General features: G+C 37.8%; 1 protein-coding gene and 1 long non-coding RNA gene across 2 annotated transcripts in view; both read left to right on the top strand.

Moving 5' to 3' along the window:
• The window catches only part of mpped1 (metallophosphoesterase domain containing 1), a 31,465-nt gene extending 28,027 nt beyond the window's left edge, over positions 1-3,438 (top strand). The window contains exons 6-7 of the mRNA XM_043237756.1: positions 864-977; positions 2,171-3,438. Of these exons, the coding sequence (XP_043093691.1) occupies positions 864-977; positions 2,171-2,289 (233 nt within the window). The 3' untranslated portion in view covers positions 2,290-3,438. The remainder of the gene's footprint in view (positions 1-863; positions 978-2,170) is intronic.
• An 8,218-nt stretch (positions 3,439-11,656) lies between these two features.
• On the top strand, positions 11,657-21,937 carry LOC122342502. Its single transcript, XR_006250582.1, has 3 exons — positions 11,657-11,772; positions 12,051-12,108; positions 21,772-21,937. It is a non-coding gene; the product is annotated as an uncharacterized LOC122342502 (long non-coding RNA).
• Positions 21,938-22,230: the final 293 nt, after the last annotated feature.

Raw genomic sequence — 22,230 nt, 5'->3', positions numbered from 1 at the left:
AATCCCTTCGCACATAATAAAACCTTCACACACACAGTCATATGGAATACACAGAACGGAAGTTTGTGCGTAAAGACAGCTGCGGTTTAAAACACTAAGCTTTTGGGCTTTGGGATTGTGACAATGTGTAATTCTCATGGTAAAGACATGTCTCGCTATACATTTGTGCAAACGTGAGAGTTTATCATAGTGTTGCCCCAAATGACGTCTCTGAAGATTCGCAGCGATGTTGACATCAGACTACAATTGTAAAATCAACGTAATGATCATTTCGGATTAAGCTAGTTCATATATAAGAGTAAGTCTCTTAACAAGTCATCAGTTGGATATAAGGACACGTCCTGTGTAAACAGCACTAAAGATCTTGAAATCATTGTACTCGCTCTATACTTTCACCAGTTTTAAATATCAAAACTTCTGGTTGTGTAAACACAATTAATTGTGAAAGAAAAATCGAAGTCTAGGACGTCTAGGAAGTCTTGGCTCATGGATTAGCTCATGTATATGTCGCTTGCTAACCTTCCTAGAGCGCCCAGTCAGATCATCTAATCAAAATTCACTGAGTCAAGACTTCACCCTCCTTGAGTTTTCAAATTAACACCTAAAGATGTTGTGTTATGGTGACTTTGTATAAAAAAAATATATATAATGTATAATATATTATACATATATGAAACACTAAGCGGAATCATAACTGCTGTCTTTAAATTTATTATAAATGTCTTCCCTAACTTGGTACGTCTGACATTTGTATCTCTAAAAGCATGAATTAACTGTTCTAATATCATATATTTCTGCATATTCTGCATCATTGTCTTTGCCTTGTGATGTTCGTATTAGTCATTACACTATTTCTTTTGTAGGTTTTTTGGACTGGGTGCCCAGGAAGATGCAGCGTGTTGGCTGCATGGAGCTGTTGAACACTGTTCAGAGGAGAGTTCAGCCCAAACTACATGTATTTGGACACATTCATGAAGGTAATCACATGAAATGATAGCTATCGCAATTGTCTGTAAATCACGTGCATTAAAATGACACAGCCCGCTGATCTCAGACATATTTGTTCATGCTGCCACGTCAGTCTGCCTGTTTTTGGGGTTATCAGGGCAGAGTCTGTCCCATGCTGCTTTGCCTTCTGACAGCTCTATAGCAAAAACTAGATCACATTCATATTCACAGTTTATTTAGCACACATGCTCAAAATGCTTTTAATAAAGGATTGTCATCTTAGTCTGATTTGGTTGCAAGCTTGTGTTTTGTGCTTTGCTTGTCTGTGTTTGTGTTATGGCACGTAAATGTGCAAAACATCTCTACACTTAGCATAAAAACTGCAGCTGCTTGCTTGCATTTGTACATTTTTGCTGTAGCAGATGAAATCTTAAAAGTATTCATTCTCCATTCACACTGCACGATCATTTGTACTTACCATTAGCTTTTAACACTTTAAACCTTGTTTTCGAAAATTAAAATTGCTGACCCTCAAGCCATCCAAAATGTGGGTTTGTTTCTTCATCAGAAGAGATTTAGAGAAATTTATCACCAAAGGATCCTCTTCAGTGAATGGGTGCCGGCAGAATCCACAATTTCCGCTTACGAATCCAGACCGTCAGTTAACATCTTGTGAAGTGAAAAGCTGTGTTTGTAAGAAACAAATCCATCATTAAGGTGTTTTAAACTAATCTAATATGGCCAAAATGCTTGTCTGTAATGCATATTAATACTTTCTCCAGTGAAATGGCTGTCTTGTCTGAATCAGGAGAGAAATATGCACAGATCAAGCTCCGATTACATGCAAAAGAGTTCTATATGAATAGGCCTATGTCTGTGGGTTTTGATATTAAAGGATCTCTTCACAAGTCATTAATCGATTAACTGTTTGACTGTAGTCATGTGGTGATATTTTTGAACCGTTATTCTGATGGCACCCATTCAACAGGAGAAGATTATTGATCTTTATTGAGTGGGATTCTTTAAATCCAATCCAATGAAGAAACAAACTACTAGGATGGCCTGAGAATAGTTCACGTTTGGGTGAACTATTCCTTTAACATCATTTTGTACCATGTTGTCCACCTTTTATAAGTGTGTCAACGTATTTTCGCGAAAACATCAGGTGCGTGACGTTATCCACCTTAACCAGTCATAATATCTTTGTGTTTGTGTGAGCTAGGTTACGGTATGATGACCGATGGAACCACCACGTTCGTTAATGCATCGGCGTGCACGGTGAACTTCCAGCCTATGAACCCGCCCATCGTTTTCGACTTGCCCAATCCCAGGAGCTCATGATTGAACTAGGACCCGCCCACTGCCCCCTTCTTTCAATCAGGGTCCCTTTTTGAGCGTGTGCGGATGCTGTAGTGTATATAGAGCGGATGAGAGATGCTAATTTGGATACTTTCAAGGATATTTTACATCCATTTTTGTGACGTGTGACACTGAACGGTTGCATTCTGCCTCACAGACACGGATGTTTGAACTGCTTTCTGAATTTGACTCTTGCGTTGCACTTGAATCGGCGTGACAATCGCGTGTACTTAAAGTCATGGAAGCCAATCAGTGCTGGAGATGATGGAAAGCCAAGCTTTCTTCTCATTGGCTGGCACTTATTTAAGGAACTTTGTAACCTTGTAGCCTCAATGGACTTGGAAAAAAAACATTTTTCTTTTGCTCTGGATCCACTCTTGAAAGTTACAGGATGTGCCCAGAGGAAACACTGCGCTATGGTGCAAACAAGTTTGTTCAGGGTCTTTACCATTTCTATCTTTTTCTCTCTCTCTCTCTCTCTCTCTCTCTCTCTCTCTCTCTCTCTCTCTCTCTCTCTCTCTCTTTCTCTGAGTCTCAGTCTCTCATTCTTCTTTTTCCTATCTGCTCTGTTGTTATATGTTGCTCTTTTGAACTTGGGGTCATATTGGGTTTCACTGGGAGATGAAATGACCCTAAACAGGAATGTAACATTTAAAATATTGATGGTGAAAAAAAAAAAAAAAAATTTCCCAGTGTTCTCCACATTTTCATGCTTTCTTTATTGTTCGATTTACTGTAAACGTGTAAAACTGTGAGTGTGTTTTCAAGCAAACGGTCCTTAACTAAAGCAGTGTGGACTTTTACAGTAGTTTGAAGTGTTTGTTTAAGGTCAAATATTTAAAAGTTCTTCTAAAGCGCCGCCGTTAACGTCCCTCCTCCGAATATCAAAGACTTGCCATGCACGCAATGTGCGCTTTTGCATAACAAGAATATGTTGCACTTTGATCCACATGCTCCCCACTATAATTTATTAACATTCCTCCTGGCGATAATTTATTCCCATGTGTTTTACAGCTCTTCGGCATTAACTGTGTGTGGCATTAGGCCTAATATGACGGTTCTGTTAGATGTGCAGAGGGTTTTCATCTCCTCCATATAAATGGATGAATAAAAATGAACAAATCGAACGAATTATCGCTCTGCGTGTGTGTGCGTGCATCTGTGGGCTCCTGTGTGTACGAATGCGATCAATTGCTTCTCTCTTATAGCCCGAGGAAAAGAACGAATCAGAGCACTGAGAGATCGAAGAGATAAAAAGAAAAATATTGGAAACGCCAACTAGGAAGGATGAGCTGATGTCTGGGAGACGGATTTCTGTCTCATCTTTCTTTATTCATCTTTTGAGGGTTTTTCTTGCTGTTTGTACACTTGTTTGCATTCGGTCAGAGGTGCTTTGCACTCTCTCGTGGCTTTCCTCTCCTTTTCTTTCTTAATTAATTCGCGCCCGTATGAGGCCTTTTCTTTGAAGACGTTGTCGTCAGGTTTGCTGCTGTGTTGCAGTCGGTTTTTTTTCCCCAGCATGCTGTTCTGAATTTCCAAACGGATTCTGTGCATTGTTAAGTCACTGTGTTGTGAAATTTCAATGATAAAGATACACTTTTGCGAGATTCTTTTGTTTTTCGTCAATTAATTTTGCCGTCTAAAGAGTTATGGTGTTGCATACATTCTAGCAGAGATGAGTTCTCTGTCAAAGCTGGGGTTTTTTGTACCGTCAGAGATCATTTGCAGTGACAAAGTAAAGTAAACCGATATAGACCGACAATGACATCACCAGATTATCTGGCCTGTAGGAAATGGGGTTATTTTACAGCAGTATTATTTCATACCAGTAAAAATCCACATTATTTTATGATAATACACTGATTTACTGATCATTTTTGGTAATTATCAGTAAACCAATTTTCTTGCCATGGTCAATAACTTCTACAGACGTGTGTGTGTGTATATATAGCAATCAAAAAACCTTTAAAAAGATGAAAATATCACATCGTGATTTCCTGAACGAAGGTAATCTGATGACGTCATTGTCTGTCGCTATATAAATAGGGTTTTTCCTGGTGATCACCTAGAGCTTAAAACATTGCTGTTTGCAGTCTTCGATTTAGAGCATTAAGGTACATATAAGAGTTTATTTTCAGTGTCCTTCATCTGTAACTGGCTGGACGTGCACACTTTTTTGTGCAGTTTCTGAAGATCATTCACACAAGTGAAATTTAAACCCCATCAACCTCTTAAATTAAAATTTATCCCATCGCTAGGGTTCATTCTCATTCTTTTTTTACTCCGTCTTCATTTGAGATTAGTCAATTCCACATTATTACACTCTCACTTTTTAGTCCTAATCAAAGGACTCTGAATTTCATATCAATTATCTGCACGTGGCTAAAACTTAATTTATGTAGGTAAAAATTGTCCTCAGTCTTGTATCACTTCAGCCTTCCTTCTTCCACACCTCTGCACATCCTAATGAAATCCCTCATTCAAATAATTACATGAGTAATCCTGCGGGATGGAAGGTAATTTATTCCAGGCTGGCTTTTACTATGCCATTAAAGACTTCGTTCTCTGTTATCCTTCCCGTCTCTGGCCACTTTTTACCTACATGTTCCCTATTACTCTCCTTTTTCTTAGATCTTTTTTTTTTTCCCCCTCTTTACATCTACTCATGTGCCATCCACTCCATCCTCTTTAGTACACACCAACAACATCTCTCTGTCGACTTGTGTGCTTTACACAGCAATGTCCTCTACTGTCTGTCTCTCTCTCCCTCCGTCTCTTATAAACTCGCAAATACATCTTCGACATGTTCTTGTCAGCCGTTTCGAGCTCTTAAAGCTGAACAAAAGGCCTGGTGTAGTGCATTTTAGCGCTGTTAAACATCCCGGGGCGTGCCGTCTGGCTCGCGCTGAAAATACTTGATGCCAGTCGAAGGAATACGGGTGGAACAAATGCGTATGCAACTGCCGCTGGAAAAAAGAAAACACAAAACAATTAGCCGCAACAATGCATGCTGATTACTGTCATATGCTGCTTATTTATGAACAATGTTTGTTGTGACAAAGATGTTTAATTTTCATCGTCTTTGAATTACTCGTATCCCCGAGCAGAAGTTGGTTGACTTATTTTATAAAGAAACCTTTTAAAATTTGCAAAATGAATGCTGTTATTTGCAACGGTGTCATCTTTAATGACTAAAAAAATGTCCTCTGGGAAGAATATATTTTAGACCTGAATAATTTTAGCTAAAAAGTAGATGCAGGAGAATATACTGCTTAATAGGTTTGTATACTTTTTTTGCATGTGGTCTATGTCCAATTTTTGGGAGGTCCTAAAGTGTAACATGCTATGCTCTATATAAATTAATTTCAAAATATTATGTATTCACACCACAAGACAATTTTAATGAACTTGCAATGGTTAAAAACATATATTTAAATATTGAATTACATATTAGATTTTTAAATCTAGTATTTAAAAATACTGAAAAAATTTTTCTTAATTATTTTACATTTTAAAAATGTGAATCTATAATTTCCTGTTTACGGATATGTTATGTGTATATCTTTAGACTGTATATTTTATCAACCACATTTATCTATATATTGCTTTTTTTAAAAAAGTAATATTGTAGGAAACTATCTGCTGTGTACTATTAATTTGTGTATATTGATATTTAGATCCAGCACTATGCTGGGTCATAAAAATAATGCACTATGAAGTATGCAGCACCTTTCTGAAGTTATGGATTCCCTTAGTTTCATTACACTTGAATCACACTATTTCCAAAATTAGAGAAATAACACTCTGCTTGGATTTTTGCTGCTTTGATCTCAGCTGGATCGCATTTAAAAAAAAAATCTCTGAATATGCTTCTAATATTTTTATCTATATTTATCTATCTGACCGTAACTTTGCGCTTCATTAAGCTTCATAAAATGTTTCTTTTGAAAGAATGTAAGGCATTTATTCAGCAATGATGCGTGAAATTGGTCACAAAGTACAGAAGGCATTTATATTACAAAAATCCAATTAGTTTAACCTTTCTATGCATTAAAAATTCATATACACAAAAAATATTAAGCAGCATAACTGTTTTCAACTGATAATAAGGAGAAATTGTCCTTGGTATATTAAGACCATCTCAGGATAAATTACACACATATATATATATATATATATATATATATATATATATATATGTGTGTGTGTGTGTGTGTGTGTGTGTGTGTGTGTGTGTGTGTATATATATATATATATATATATATATATATATATATATATATATATATATATATATATAGTTAACAATTATAATATTAATATTATTTCACAACTTTGCATTTTCTTTCTTTTTATTTTTAACTGTAACCTACATGGAGAACTATAAGCCATAAAGCTGATTTATTATTTGCAAGGTCAAGATGCATTGTCCTGGCTGGCTTTATTAACATATGAAACATCATCACCACGAGCACCTCAGGGGGCACTGATATGGACAAGAACAATAGTAGCTATTTTATTGCGTGCAGAATACAAATGGCTAACTCTTGGAATAAATAAGTCTTATTTATCTTTTTTAACTTACACCATCGTTTAGTCATTTGGTCATAATGCAGAACAATGCAGCATAAATAGGCTAAGAAATGTTAAGATGCCAAATTTAGCTTGGGTTGCCAGGTTTAGCCTCTCCCTCCCACTTTTAGCATGGCTTAGGGCGTCAAGGACTTACTCCATGGGGAGTCACGCAAAACCAGCACACCCCCTCACTCTTTTGTTCTGCGATAGTTCTTTCTCCATGCCAAAAATGACAAAAACTCCCAATTCTGTCATCAGGAAAGTGTCGGAATAGAGCCTCGGGGTGGGAGGTCCCTGCTGAGTTCTTACCCAATCTGGTGCCCGCTCTCTTTTCTTACCAACATACAGGGCATTTGCACCATTATCAACAGACAAGAAACACCATTAAACTAATGCTGTTTTGATTATGTCCAAAGTGTCTTGTACCGAAGCCATCTCTTCACCTCTTGATGTTGCATGTTACCCGTATCAAGGCCTCTGTTTGAGTCTATGGATGGCGTTACATATTTTTAGAATGACTTTTTTTTCAGTATATGTGGGCACTATGACACAAAGCAGACAGTATTGAAGACGGATAGATAGATTCATGTAGAAATTTAGCTTGATTACTCTGCACCCTATACTGAGATTTTCTTGATCTGGTCTCAAAAGGGAAAAAAAGCATTGCTAGTAAATTTCAGAAATAATTACAGAGAAAAGGCAAGCAACGCATTAAACTTTCAATGTGTAAACCTGAAATAGTGTTGTTAAAGGTGTGGTATATAATATAAAGAGCTGGCGGATAAAATGGGTACTGCAGTCCAATTTCTAAATATTGCTCAGTTGACTCAAGTGGGTTGCCAGATTAGCACATGAAAAGTGCAATTGACGATGGAAGGCAACAAGCTTTAAACTGTAAGCTACTGGGTTGATCTGTCCGTGGTTTAAGAGATTTGACGATGTATGTAAAATTAAAGGCAGTTATTTGGCTTTCTCTTCAAGGTCTAGGATGAAAAGAATGAAGAGATATATCGGAATTTAAAAAATGAATCTGCAATGTGAAATACTGTAATCATTTTACAGGTGCACCGGGGTCCTTGATCTACTAAGTAACAATATGAATTGTTCATAATTGCTAAATTTTATTCTGTGCCCTGGACTGCTGAATCACATGCCTCTGGTTTGAGAGAAACCGATGCCCGTAGGACGAGGTCGTAGTAATGATTGTTTAGTATGACTTTATCCAACATTGATTTTACAATTCATGAATTTAAACTGCCTAGAAAGTAAGGATTTTATTATTTATTTTCTAAAATACTATCCATCTCTATAAAGCGCAGGTAAATGAACTCAATGCTCGCCGTTTCTCACCATTTCATTTTTCCGTAGCACAACCACAACTCTATAAAAAGATCTATTCTCAACATCTGGAAGGGTTTGTATGTGAAAATTCCTCAAAAACATATGCACGGATAATTACTTATTGCCAATATAATTTAATTAGAGCTCTGTAACATAATGAAAATGAACACACAGCTCCTGTTGAAAATTCAGTTTATGCATAATAATCATAAAGGAGAAGATTTTGAATATACACGTACAGCGTCAAACCAAAATTTACCTTCAACATTTCTCCCATTATCACAGTTATTTTTTAGAAAATGACAGGATCTCAGCGAAATTCATCTTGATAAAATCAGATAACTTTGATAGAAGGGTATTTAATGAATTAGGTTGAATAGTTGTCAGCTGTTAAAATTAAGTACACAATTAGATAATACCAATTTAGGTCAACCAATTACCAAGCAATTCTTAATTTTATTCAGTCTGTGGCGTTAAATGTTTGCATTGGCAATTATGTAGTATGTGAATCATATTTGGTCCCATATTTGTGTCAGTTTTACTGGTAAGCCACTGTGTATTGGGGTCAAATATGTTTATTTTATTTTGCTATCTTCACTTGCATGAACTATAGTGTCCCACTAGTTGAAAAATATCAAAAATCATTTTCCGGTGTCTGAATCATTTCTGGTTTGACTATGTAGACATGCATGTGGTGTGATGAAAAATGTTCAAGTCATTCATCACAATGGCATCAAACGTCTTTGCAATTATTATGTCATGATCATGATGTAATAAATCTGCGGAGAGAATCTTATAGCAACAAAAGTACGGTTATGGAGTCGTTTGCACGTTCGCATACTGAGAAGTGCTACTAAAGGCGTACTGATGACAGAATATGAAAGAAAGCAGACAGATCTTGGACATGTCAAGCCATCTGTTCTGAGATCTGAAATGAGATATTGATGTAACAGGTTTGATGCACACACAGGGAAAACTTATTGTATTGAATCTGAATCCGAGTCTGCCATTTACACTTTATCTTCATACTTCATCCGTTGCTCTTTCAAACATGTACGGACACGTATTTTTTTTTAGACGCAATATATATTCCTGTCGTGCCATAGGATTGGCTAATGTTATTGTGTAGATGTTGGCGCTGGTGCCAGGTTTGAATTCCAGCAGGTGCTGTGCATTGGTTTCCTTGGTGACAAACTTCAAACTGTCTTACAAGTCTTGTTCAGATTCTCTGTCCGTGAAGTGGAAAGCAGGGAAGATGGTCTGCCAAAACCCATCTCATTCTCCAACATGTAATCCATCATCAGATTAGCATGCCGAGAGATTGACAAAATGCATGACTCTAAACATGTTCCGGTCGGATTGATTTGTGTGTGTGTGTGTGTGTGTGTGTGTGTGTGTGTGTGTGTGTGTGTGCGTGCTGGGTATTGGTCTGGTTTGGTTCCCCTCCACTTTGAAAAAGAGATCTGATCTCCCACCATCACTAGACACACAGCTTCCAGTTGCACAGATGAACATTAATATGAATATTTGCGTGGAAGGCACATTTCTTTGCATGTTTTTATAACTCTGCATATCAAAGATATCTCTAGCTCTGTGTCAAAAATGTTGCTCTAAATTCCACGGTGATTTTAAAAGGCTGATAAGTCCTGTTTTAAAAGATGAAAGAAATATATATATATATATATATATAGGTATGAAAACTTGGAATGATCCCAAAAATGGATAATTATTTTCCTCATCTGATTTAGTTTCAGGGCACAGATTTTACATTGCACATCAAAGTATCTGTCCATCTATTTATTGATTGCTCATTCATTCATTCTGTTTTAGTCTTACTAAAAGCCAATAATCGACTGAAACGAAACGTTCAGGACCAACCAAGTTTGTTTGTGTTTTATTTTGCACGCGCATGTTATGTTTCAGTTTCTGGTTCTCAGTGAGGAGGGCATGTCAGAACAGACCTGAGTCTGATTTTCGGATCCCGACCCATCGTTGTAGTATTTTTATTAGCTGAAAGCTTGAAAGGGCCTTTAATGGATCGCTCCAAGAATGCATGTTTGTTAGTCAGTTCTGTAGCCCACGCAGAGTAATGCCTACAGTGATTCCTCTGAATATATTATCTCTGAATATCTCGCATATTACATTTAAAATATAACCAATATTTACTTTGCGTATTGCTGTAATTGGTTTGTTTACAAAGCGAGAGCAGCGAATTTAAGGATGCACTTCTAAAGGGGAGTTCTGTTTGTGTTTGGCTTTTGAATACAACAGATGATATAAAAACTAGTACTGCTGCCCACTTTACATTTAATTACCTTGCTTCACTTTTCCAATCTGGAAAACAAAAAAAACAAGTGCTGTGAACATAGAGAACTTTTTGGCTGGCTTCCTTTTAATAGGTTTTTAGAGGATACAAATTAAAACGATGTCCTGCTGCTTGCAGGCAGCCTCCAAAGAATATAATTAGCTGGAACATCTAGAAATCAAAATTATTCAGTGTTTCTGTTCTTTTGTTTGCTCTAATGAGATACGAAGAACATGTAAGCTATATTTGTGCAGCGAATAATTTCTCCAATGACTCATGAAGCAAGAAATGGGAGGCTTTTCAGGATGTGTGTGCGCTCTCCAGAGAGCCTCGCACATTATAGAGGCAAAATGAGTGCCCTGAATGTTGATATTAGACTATTCACACCTGCATAGCTCTGCAGGAAGATGGCCACCTCTGAATCCCAGCGCACGAGATAGACACAGCTCTTTTCCCCTTCTCTCCCGATCCCGCAGTTAACCTTATGTATATACTCTTATGTGCTTTTTCACCAAACTGCATCCGAATGGATGTCGCAGATTATGCAGCATTCATTTTTCTGTGGAAGTAGCGCTGGCGTCTTTGTTGTTGGATTTTGGTCAACACCTCTTTCCAAATGTATCTTTCGACAAATGTACAACCGTATAAAGAAATGTCTGGAAAGGAAGTGCTGCAGTTTATGCTTCAAATGAAAAGGTAGAATTGTTTGAATGAAGAACATTTTTTTAAAATGTTTTCCGCAGAAGAAAAAGCCATACAGGTTTGGATTGACTCGTGGTTGAGCGAATGATGACGAAATCCCATGTTTGTCTTTAATACCCTTTTGACAGTTTTGCCTTTTAAGTAAATGCATAATGGTATTTAGATATTTCTACTGAAAAAAAATTATGAGTTATTTATGTATTTTGCAGTGCAGAGATGTCCAGAAATGGTGAAATGCTTCTTAAGCCAATAATGTACTACTTTAGAAATCAAAATGATCCATTAGCCACACGTTCCCTTGGGAGATGCGTTTATGATTTCCAGACGGTTTCTGTCCTGTATTAATGCACTTTAAAAGAAAAAAATCTGCTAATAAATCCAAGTTCCATTAATGTATCTTCCTGTAGTTCGGAGACGCTTTCAGCTGGTGATTGTCTGGAGGACAAACTTCTTCGGGGGACAGCACCCTCCATTTTTGTGTCACTGAGCTCTTTCGTCTTCATCAGCATGTGAGGAAAGACATCAGCTACTGACACTTACTGGTGAGCGTCTTGTTGATTTAAGTACATAAATTGAGAGTGGCTGGCAAGATTGACTGAAGTTTTATATGGTATAAAATTAAAATATTCCAGCAGGAGCAACTTGGTCAACCAAATTAAATGGAGATTTCTCCCAAAAATAAACATTTTGTCTTTTAATTCACCTTAAGTTTTTTAACTCTACAGAAAAAAGAAAAAGAAAAAGGTATTTTGAAGAATGTAGATAACCAAAGAGTTTGGTAAAGAGTTTTTATGATGGAATCGGTTTTCTTCCACTATAGAGGTCAGTGGGGAACCATCAACTATTGGAAACTCAAATAAGTTAGGAACAACAGGAGGGTGAGTAAATGCATTTTTAATTTTTGCGTGAACGGGCCCCTTAATTAGACAAAAAACATGCTGATTCACCTGCTTTCAAGCTTCTACTTTCATTCTGATAGTGATAGTTTATGTCAAGCTCGTAAACCAGCGAACCCAAGCTAGCCATAAAATCTGGTCAAGCAGAACATCTTTGCTGATTTACTGGCTTCACCGTTACCAAACCAGCATAAAGCACATAACATCTGACCTCATGTTGACAATTGCCATTTTAATCTCAGAACGGTTTTATATCTCAGTGTGACCATTTATATACGTGCAGGTATATGGTGGTCTTGAAGAAGGAAGGGATATCAAAGACAATCTAATATTTTTTTATATAGAAAAAGAATGCCAAAAATAGGCTGATGCCTACTAAATGTCCTTAAGACCACTTCTCTCTTTGTCTCTGGTGACCCCTGTGTCTGTATCTGTATGATGAATAAGCACTGCTCTCTTTCTATAACTCATAACTATGCAGATCTCTCATGCACCGCTGTTAGGAACGGCTTGGAAATTTTACACACACACACACACACAGAGGCTGGAGTATCAGGAAGCGGAGCACGTCTTAGCGCCCTGCGCTCTTCTCCCCAGTGTTTGCATGCGGCTCTGTCTGACTCCAGACCTGCTGCCGAGGTTCATTACGATCTGCTGTAACACCAAACCGCTGTTTGATCTGCGGCTCACTGGCTTTATTATTAAGACAAGACACCCCCCCCCTTTCCTTTACAGACCGTAAAGACAGAAGGAGCTCCTGCCCGCGATAGAGGACTGTGAGAAAGGCGGTGCATGCGTTTTAAAACATTTTTGATTATTTCATAAAAGCGAAGAAACATCAAACCGTTGAATAAATATTTGAGGTGCTTTGGAAAAAGGGGTTGTGGATTTCCGTTAGGATTTGTGCTTTTGAGACAGAGAGATTAAAGATTAGGAGAAAGACTCTGAATCGACGTACCGCCCGACGACAGACAAACAGATGTCGTAGATTTATCATTTTATCTTTTTAGATGTTTTAGTTTTCAGCGAAATGGCTTCTAGTTGTGTTTTGAAGCAAATTTGACCTCTAAATGTCATCTAAAAGTCTCATGTTGTTTGTGTGGCACCTCTCCTCAAATCAAATCTCCAGTCAGATACTTGCTGTACCCACCTCAGAGTAAAAAAGAAATTAAAGTCATTTATACTTTTTATACTTGTAGACATAATTTTATTTCTCATCATTTAGCTTTTCTCACAATTGACTCAATGTGACTATTTTAATTGTGAGTTTATATCTCACAGTTGAATTCTCCTCTCTAATAATTGCAACTTTCTCATAATTTTTCTGGCATTTGCAACTTCACAGTACGTCTTATAATTGTGAAGCTTGTCTAGCAATGCGACTTTATTTATTATTTTAAACTGTTTCAGAATTACCTGTTTTCATTTTTACTCTGTATTCAAATCTATCATTCCTAACTAAATTTAAGAAAATCTGATGTGCTTTTTTTGCTTTTGAGTCCCAGACTTTTAGTTAGATCTCTTTTATGGTTTTGACTGTTTCTAGTAACTAGTTATAACAACTACATTGTTTCACCATTACAGCATTTATATTTTACATTGTGACTTTTTTATATTACTTGCAGTGTCCTTATCGTAATTGCAACTTTATTCTGAAGTAATTTGTGACTTCCAGTGTTTGAGTTGCAACTTTCTATCTAGCAATGTGATTTTATTTATTTTATTTAGTCAGTAAGGTGCGTTTGAGCCCAACCTCAGAATTAAGGGGCATTCAGTTACATTGCGAGAGGTTGCCAGATCACACCTCTATTGAGTTGCTGATAAATGTTCATATTCGACTATATAGTGTCCGGTTATATCAGGCGACTCCAACTCTGATTCATAACGAATGACTTTTGTAAATCGCTGGCCCATTAAATCAAAAACAATCCCCAAATATATTCAAATAACGCATTAGAGAGCACAGGGTCAGCTGTCCGCTGGTGCTTCAAGTTTGTTTGACTAGATTGTGTGCCTTCCACATAAACTAAAACCATCAAAGGCCAGCAGTGTTCTCCACATGTCACCACGGGAAGCGACACGAGGCTCCATAAACCACATAACATATTCACCAGCAGACGTCTGAGTCCAGCGAGCGTGAATTCATATTTCAGCTTCTAATCAGCATTTACCTCCTCTAATTCTCCTCTATTAATTTCTCCTTTGATAATGCGTACGTGTGTATACAGGCAAGCGCGCATAGGGACGCTGTGCGTATACGAGTGTGTGTTTGTGTTGCGCTGCAGCCCACCTGGGATTTCACATCAGGGTTGAGGAGTCAGTGCGCTGCAGTAAAGGCAATGACCCAATTAACAACAAAGTCACATCACCGGGTGGCCAAACAAGCTGCTTCAGTGAGGAACAAAAGGAGGAGGAGAGACGCCCCACTTCCGTTTGAGGGGCGATAAAACGACGTCCGCGCGCGTTTCCATGGTGAACACACGCCGTGCGTTTTGCGTGCGCTACCTTTGCAGGCATTAGTCATAATTAACAAGGCTACTCGGGAGATTATTTTCTGGGCAAACATTTTAATTAAAATTGTTCCCTCTGTTGCGCGCATGCCATCTCTTCACTTAGTGCCAATTTCCACCCCTCTGTCCTCTAAAAGCAGGGACCGCGGCGAGGGGGGGGCCCCAGATGGTGGCTAATGGCGGGAACGGAGTGATCGAGTGGGGTAAAAAAAAAAAAAAAAAAAAAAAGGAAATGAATAAACAGTGTGTTTGTTCTAATGAGATTCTCTCGTGGTCTGCACAATCAACTCAATTGCCCTCGGACAACTCCGAGTTCCCTGAAGCGATGTTTGACAGCCCTCCCCTGAACAGCGTTTGCAGAGTTTGAGTGAACACCTGAAGACGTCGCGTTTGGACTTTATGACATCCCGTAGCTAAGGCAGAATGAAGAATTGCAATTCTGGAAAATAATAATAATTACAGTTAAGTAATACTTTACATTTAATCATTCGGTAGATACTTTTTTCTGTACAGATTAGGAACATCACGAGCCATTTATCAAAAGGTCCATCACTATTAGCGCCAAGTTTAAAGCCCAAAGTCACAGTTTTTTCAAAAAAAAAAATGTTTTAGCAAAAAGGAAACCATTTCTGTCATTATTTTTGTGTTTTTCTGTTAAAGAGTGCATGTGCGCTATTGTGATCGTTTAGAAGCAAACAAAACAATTTGCAAACAGCACATATTTCTGGTAAAAACTGGATATTCAATATATTTGGGGTATTTACCCATTTGGAGTTAATGTGAGACATAGAACCAGGGAGAAACTGCTGTATGTTAATTAAAAAAAAATATTTCAAATTAGAATAATATGCACCAAATATAGCCTCTTGTCCATTAAAAAACGTAAATAGGGTCTGTTTTGATGTAGAGATGTACTGTATGACAATGATGTTTGTTTAAATAATAAAATAAATGTAGTTCACCTGATTCAAAAAGCCATAAACCACAAATCCATTATTAAAAAGTCTTTTTTATGACAGTCTGTTTTTTTTAAAAGGAATGAATGTGCTGAATCTTGTTTTAAACTCCTTTTTTATGACTGAAGCCTATATGAAGAAACTCACAGTCTGTTAGTGTGTGTGTGTGTGTGTGTGTGTGTGTGTCTCGGTGAAGACATTATCTGACTTCCCATCTTGGAGTCTTTCCTCTCCGTTAGTCATGTTCAGGTTCATCTCGCTGAATTATATCACCCGACACTCAAGCAGAAGCTCTGCCTTCTTTTGCTCTTATCGCTGACATATCTTTTTATTTCAATGCAGCCTTTCACAGCAGAACCTCCCACTGTCTCGAATGTAGTTCAGTCTAAAGGTTTAGTCAGTTCAGGTCGGAATACTTACTGAAGACCTACTGCAGAGGACATAATTAGGCAGGAAATGGGTCACATAGCAGGGAGAAAACAATGCTAAATAGACAAATAAGTAATCATATCAACTCTCCCTGCATGTTTTGTTGTTTATGATAAAGACTGTGTATCCAAAACTATGATGTTTTGCCACAAATAAATCTGTAATATAACTTGGCAATGCGGCTAATGATGCTAGTACAATATTTGGCATTAATTGTTGGCATGGTTATTTTGGCTTATTTTTAAGCAAATGTATTCAAATGTATATGAATGCAAAAAGAAATATTTGGTAGACATATATGCAATAAATAAATAATATTTATATATAATAAATATAAAATATATTAAATGCAAATATATATATATATATATATATATATATATATATATATATATATATATATATATATATATATATATATATATATATATATATTTTTTTCAGATTTCATTTATCATTTCAGGATTTCAGTTATATCTTTTCTTTTTTTTTTTGCAGTACAATAATAGTCCATTTGAAGTTTTAAAATCCATTTATTGTAATTGCAGAGGGTACATGACCAGGACAATCATTCAGAGTATCTCCTTTCATATTACATATGGATTTTGGAACAAAATAAGGGAGATTACAGAATTGTCATTTTTGTGTAAACCAAGCAACTATCAACAAGCAACTACAGGCATAGACTTTAATGCAATCACAAGCACTATCATAGCTTTAACATACTTTTCCGTAGCTACTGTATCACAAAATAATGCTGTAAACTAAATATTTGAGCTACAGGTGTTCAAAACTTGCATGGTGCGGTATCATTTGTACAAGTCGGGTAGGGTGTGAAGCTAGGTGCCTTGGTTTACCGTATGTGTGCTAAATGCACACTAATGAGGGACCTGGCTGAGCGAAAGCTGAAAGCAATTAGACGCTGTAGAAATGAACCTGTCACTGCGTATGCCCATGAGTCTCATCAAAACCTGATGAGGAAATTTGACTGCCAGGCACAAAGTTTGGGGGGAAAAAGTCCTTGATAGAAAGGAGGATTTTTCTGTCACTTCCCATTTTCTGTCATAATCACCCTGGTGCCTGATCTCTGATTGGTCGCAATCAAGTTGTGATCGCTTTCTAATGCCTGGACCTGCAGAACAGAAATATAAGAGCTGCTGGATTCATTAGCCTATAATCCTCCCTCCGTTTCTTTCTTTTCCTCCCATCTACTTCTGAAACCTGCCTCTGCTCTTTTTAAACTGCCGTTCCCTATTCTCCTCAGCTGCTCTCGCTGAAGGACGTGTCCATATTTGTTCTGGGTGAGCTGGCGGTGAGCCCCGGTCACTGCCTTTAGGTTAGCTCCAATCTGCAAAGTTAAAAAGCCACATGGGCGGGAGCTGGCGAAGCTGCCTCGGGCCAGCTGAACTTCTGCACTCTTACCCTGCCTTTCATCTCACAGCTATACACTGCAATTGATGTGTACGCCTTGATCTTACTGCGTCGAGTCTGTTCCCCAAAGCACCGTGAATAAGCAGATAATCACAGACATGAGTAGAACTCTATCACAGAAATACTTACTAGGGTGGAGAGACGGGTACGGGGAAGATAAACATGTGCTGAACTAAATATGATTTGAAAGAGTCTCTCGGATGTGTGTTCTAATGATCAGGCGGCAATAATTAATAATAAAAAAGATCTAATAGTGAACTGACTAAATAGTGTACAGAGTAAGCTCCACCTTCTGTAGTTACGTCAGTGTTAGATTATAACAGATTTCTTGTAGTACACATTTTAGTGTGCTAAGGACTATTTCCCGTATCACCCGATCCTTTCCCCCCGGAGGTCACAGATTAAGCGAAACTAGTGAACTGTTCTAAAACAAGTAAATAAAGCGATGCTAACGGAAGCTATCTGTTCAGTCTTAGCGAATTCCCCGAGATAATGACTTCAGCTTCAGGGGGGTGCATTAGCTGGACACCTGCAGTTGGACCGCGAAACCTGGCAGCTTTTTAGCGGAGGGAACGGAGACAGTCATAATGCCTTGTGCAAATGGACCTCCCTCATCATCCCTCAGGTCCTGGCACGAGAACGGCAGCCGTACACGGAAAGAGGAACAGCTACTATATATACCCCACTGACTCCTGGGTAATCACATCCTGCTGTCGCCCAAAGAACTTCTGCTTTAATTGAACTCTTATTAGGTCCGCTGCCAAATCAAGCTCTGAAAACGAGAGTCTCCTCCCAGATGTGCTTTCAGCCGCCCAAACTCCTGGTTAGTGGCTCAGTGGAGACAAAATGAGGTCTTGTTCGTTCTCAGATGCGATCGAATGACTGCGTTATCACTCGGTTTCACCTCTACGCAGACTTTGCCTGAGGACGAAAATCTCTTTTATCGTCTTGTATGTCTTTTGTTTTCGCCGTGCCTTTTTGAATTCAAACCTCTGTAATTGGAAGCAATACAGCTTGAGAAGTGGGGTTTTTTTTCATAAAAACCATTTTATCCGACAAGCAGAACAATTACAACTACATTAAGTTAGCTTTCACAATTCAGTCTGGGGCTAGGAAACGTGAGACTGCAGCTGGTTTAGAAAGAGAGATAAAAAAGATCAAACGAGGGGGAATTTCTTTACAATATATATATAAATAAGTTCACAAGGCTTAAACTTCCCGAATTAGGAGCTAATTAGAAGTGTGTTAAAATCACAAAGGAGAAAGGAGCAGATATCTTGAACAATTAATGAGCTGAAAGATAGAGATCTCATCTCATTTCTATTCATCTATCTTATTTTATCCCCTTGTCGTTCCCGTTGCGTGTTCCCTTTAGCTTTCTCCCTCTCGCTCGTTCCCTCTCGTCAGAGCCAGCTTTCCATTAAGTGGTCGTCCACTGACTGGCTTCGTTTTGAGCCTGGCATCCGGCCATGCTTACAGCATGTGTGTGTGTGTCTGTGTGTGTGTGTGTGTGTGTGTGTGTGTGTGTATGTGTGAATGGCCAGAGGACCACCAGACCTCAAAACATTTTCATGAGTGTTATCGCCAGTGTCACCATGTGCCAATTAGACGTCCATAATTAAACAGGAACTAGGGTACAGGGCATCTGTGACAAAATGTGTGTGTTTGCAGCCTGCACCACCTCTAATACATCGTCACTTTCTTTTTCCTTGTCTGTTTTTTTTTTCTAACATCCACCAGGACTTTTTTTTTTCCTTTTTTTTGTTTTTTTTGTCTACAAGCATCTAAGACACAAAACAAAAGGCTTTTTGTTTTATCTGTAAACGCTGAGTCCCACAATTCAATGAAGAGCTGAAGAGACACTGCGTAACCTCTACTGTCACAATAAATTATACAGGGGATGATTTTTGGCTGGTTGGTCTGTTTATTCTCTTCTGTTACGTTACGTTACGTTACGTTATGTTACATTATGTTATACGTTACGTTATGTTACATTATGTTATACGTTACGTTATGTTACATTGTTATATGTTACGTTATGTTACGTTACGTTATGTTATGTTTTTTGTTTTGTTTTGTTGTTTTTTTGTTTTGTTTTTTGTTTTGTTATGTTATGTTGTTTTGTTATGTTATGTTTTATGTTGTTTTGTTATGTTATGATGTTTTGTTATGTTATGTTTTTGTTTTGTTATGTTATGTTATATGTTGTATGTTATATGATATGTTATGTTATGTTATGTTTTGTTATATTTGTATCATATGCACAGGAATAACTGCATATTATATACATGCCAAATACGCACGTGTGATCATATATGCCAAAGTCCATTTTTTGCATTTCATTACCATGAGTTTTCATTTTTATTTGGCATACTATTTACACACATTTTCATGAGCTTTGCGGTATGGCGTTGTTGTGTTGTTGATGCGTTTAGCTGTAAAACTTTATGTTTTGTCAATGTATTTTGTGCAGTATTTTACACTTGATATTTTACTTGCGTAGGGTATGAAAAGTTTAAAAACTAAAGATGGGTAAATGACACCCTTAACTGCATGTTTTTCTTCCGCTATGCAACTAATTTTCCGAATGACAAATGGGATATTCAGTGAGTAGAAAAAGGTGGGGCTTGATGTCTCTCTTGATTTATTGGCGAAAAGCGGTCTTTATATGAAGAGCAGGGGTTGAAAAAAAGAAGAAAAGAAAAGGAATGAAATTTGTTCGGGAATCACAGTAAATAAAAACTGTTTATAACAGAAAAGTAAACTCGGCCAAGTGCGAAAAGCCCAGAAGAGCCAAAGGGGGCAAATCAGAGAATGAGAATAGCTATAGTGGGTGTTTGACACACAGTATGCATATCACACAACTGTAGTGTGCTGTGCTGATGTAACTCTGTCTCTGAGGTGGAGGACTGCAGTCCTAATAGAATATTGATAACTGATGCCAGCGTGAAAGAGGAAGCATCTGTGACAAAGTGCTTCATCACTTGAGTGTGTGTATGTGTTTAAGCACTTCACTCATTAGCCTGAACAGCTGTTCTAAGCATCACACCGCTTCTTCTAACAATAATCACTACATACACTGGATCCGTGTGTTGCTGTTGTTTTGTTTTTTTGTAGACAAGAAAGGTAACTTTGTGCACAAGGACGCTGGGGATAAAAAAAACAACAACCACAGTATAACGTTTCATTTTGATAATAATTCATAATTTAATCTAATATATTTTTTACATTTCACAGCATGATTTTTTTATGCAAATCTATACTTAGTGCAATAAAAGTCTAATAGCTTTAAATAAACACAATTAAAAGTCTCCCCATTTAGTTTTCTAGGTAAATGTATATGTGCAATTGTCTGTTTTATAGCTCGTACTGCAAATGTGATGGCGGTGGAGAGGAGGGAGGTGTTACAGAGACGCAAACTCTGAGAAGAGGGAGGAGGCTGTTTGGAAAGAAATGAAAAAGAACAAAGAAAGAGAATGAACGGGGTTCAAAGAGGGACTGGGAAAAAAAGAGTGCAAAATGGATAAACAGAGATACAGAACGAGTGTAAGGTGGTGAAAGGAGAATGAGCGTCTCTGTAGGTCTAATTTGCCTTCTCTGATTTAATTTAGTAAATTCCTCAATTTCATTATGCGGAAAACAAACAACCTACTTAATATCGGGAACATGAACAAAGCAAGAAAAAAAAAAGTAGGAATGCATTATTTTAAACCACCTACGCTTGCTGGCTCACTCTGCCTGATTCAAATTAATACATTTAGCCCTTGAACAAAAATATCCGAGACACAAAAATGGCATTCGATAATCAAGTCACGCTCTTTTATTCCAAAATTAATTTGTCATTTCCTGGAAATTATTTTTCCGATTGCAGAATTAAACCTTTTCCAAGGAGAATGTTTAAAAAGAGACTGCATTGACGCATTTATATGATATTTATAAACTGTTCTGGGGTCAGGAACAGGCCACTATGAAGTACGCTGTTTTTGAATTTGATAAAGATCCTAAAACCTTAAAATTTAACATTTTAAAAGGACTTACGTTATTTTACAAGGAGTGAGTCGCCTCATCGGAGCCGACATATTTCGATCACATGACCAGCTAAATATTCACTTTATCTCAATAACCCCTTTATTATTGGACACTTTCACTTACTGAATAAATAAGTCACGGCTGACTGCAAACAGCGCTTTTCTACAATGTCGTTTGTCATTTGCCTGATGCTTCATCCCCATTGCAAGATGTCTGTATCTGAGATGACTGAGTGCACTTTCTTATCTGACTTCTTTTTAAAAGCATTTCCCATTGTGTGTTTTGTGCAGTCCTGGAGCTGACAAAAGTAGAAAGGAAGTCGAGGTAACTCCAAAAGCAGCCTCACGTGGGAGTTCGCATGGAGGGTCACTCCAGGGACGGGACTTTCAACCTCATAAACACACACTGCGCAGTAAGCAAAGCATGCCACACGCGCACAGACACCTATTTCAGTCATGCATAATCAAAGCACAGTCTCCTATGAAGTGCCCTACATCCTGAAAATGCACTAATCCACCGCACGAAGTCCCTTAAGAGTCAGTCAGAGTGGGTCCTATAATAGAGCGCATAGTTTTTCATTAACACGTATCCTCTGTGTGTGTGTGTGCGTGTGGCTAATGGAGCCCGGGCTGGGCTCTTAACACTAGCGCATTCACAGAGGACTTCGGCAGATGGCAGTTCTGGCACTGACTGAAGCCTCTCTCCCATTCAGTGATGCACCAGGACTGACAAGACAATGCATTAACACT

The sequence above is a fragment of the Puntigrus tetrazona genome, chromosome 4 (genome assembly GCF_018831695.1).
Source record: "Puntigrus tetrazona isolate hp1 chromosome 4, ASM1883169v1, whole genome shotgun sequence".
Taxonomy (NCBI): domain Eukaryota; kingdom Metazoa; phylum Chordata; class Actinopteri; order Cypriniformes; family Cyprinidae; genus Puntigrus; species Puntigrus tetrazona.
Note: the sequence above shows the minus strand (reverse complement) of the source record. Positions and strands in the feature narration are given on the sequence as shown.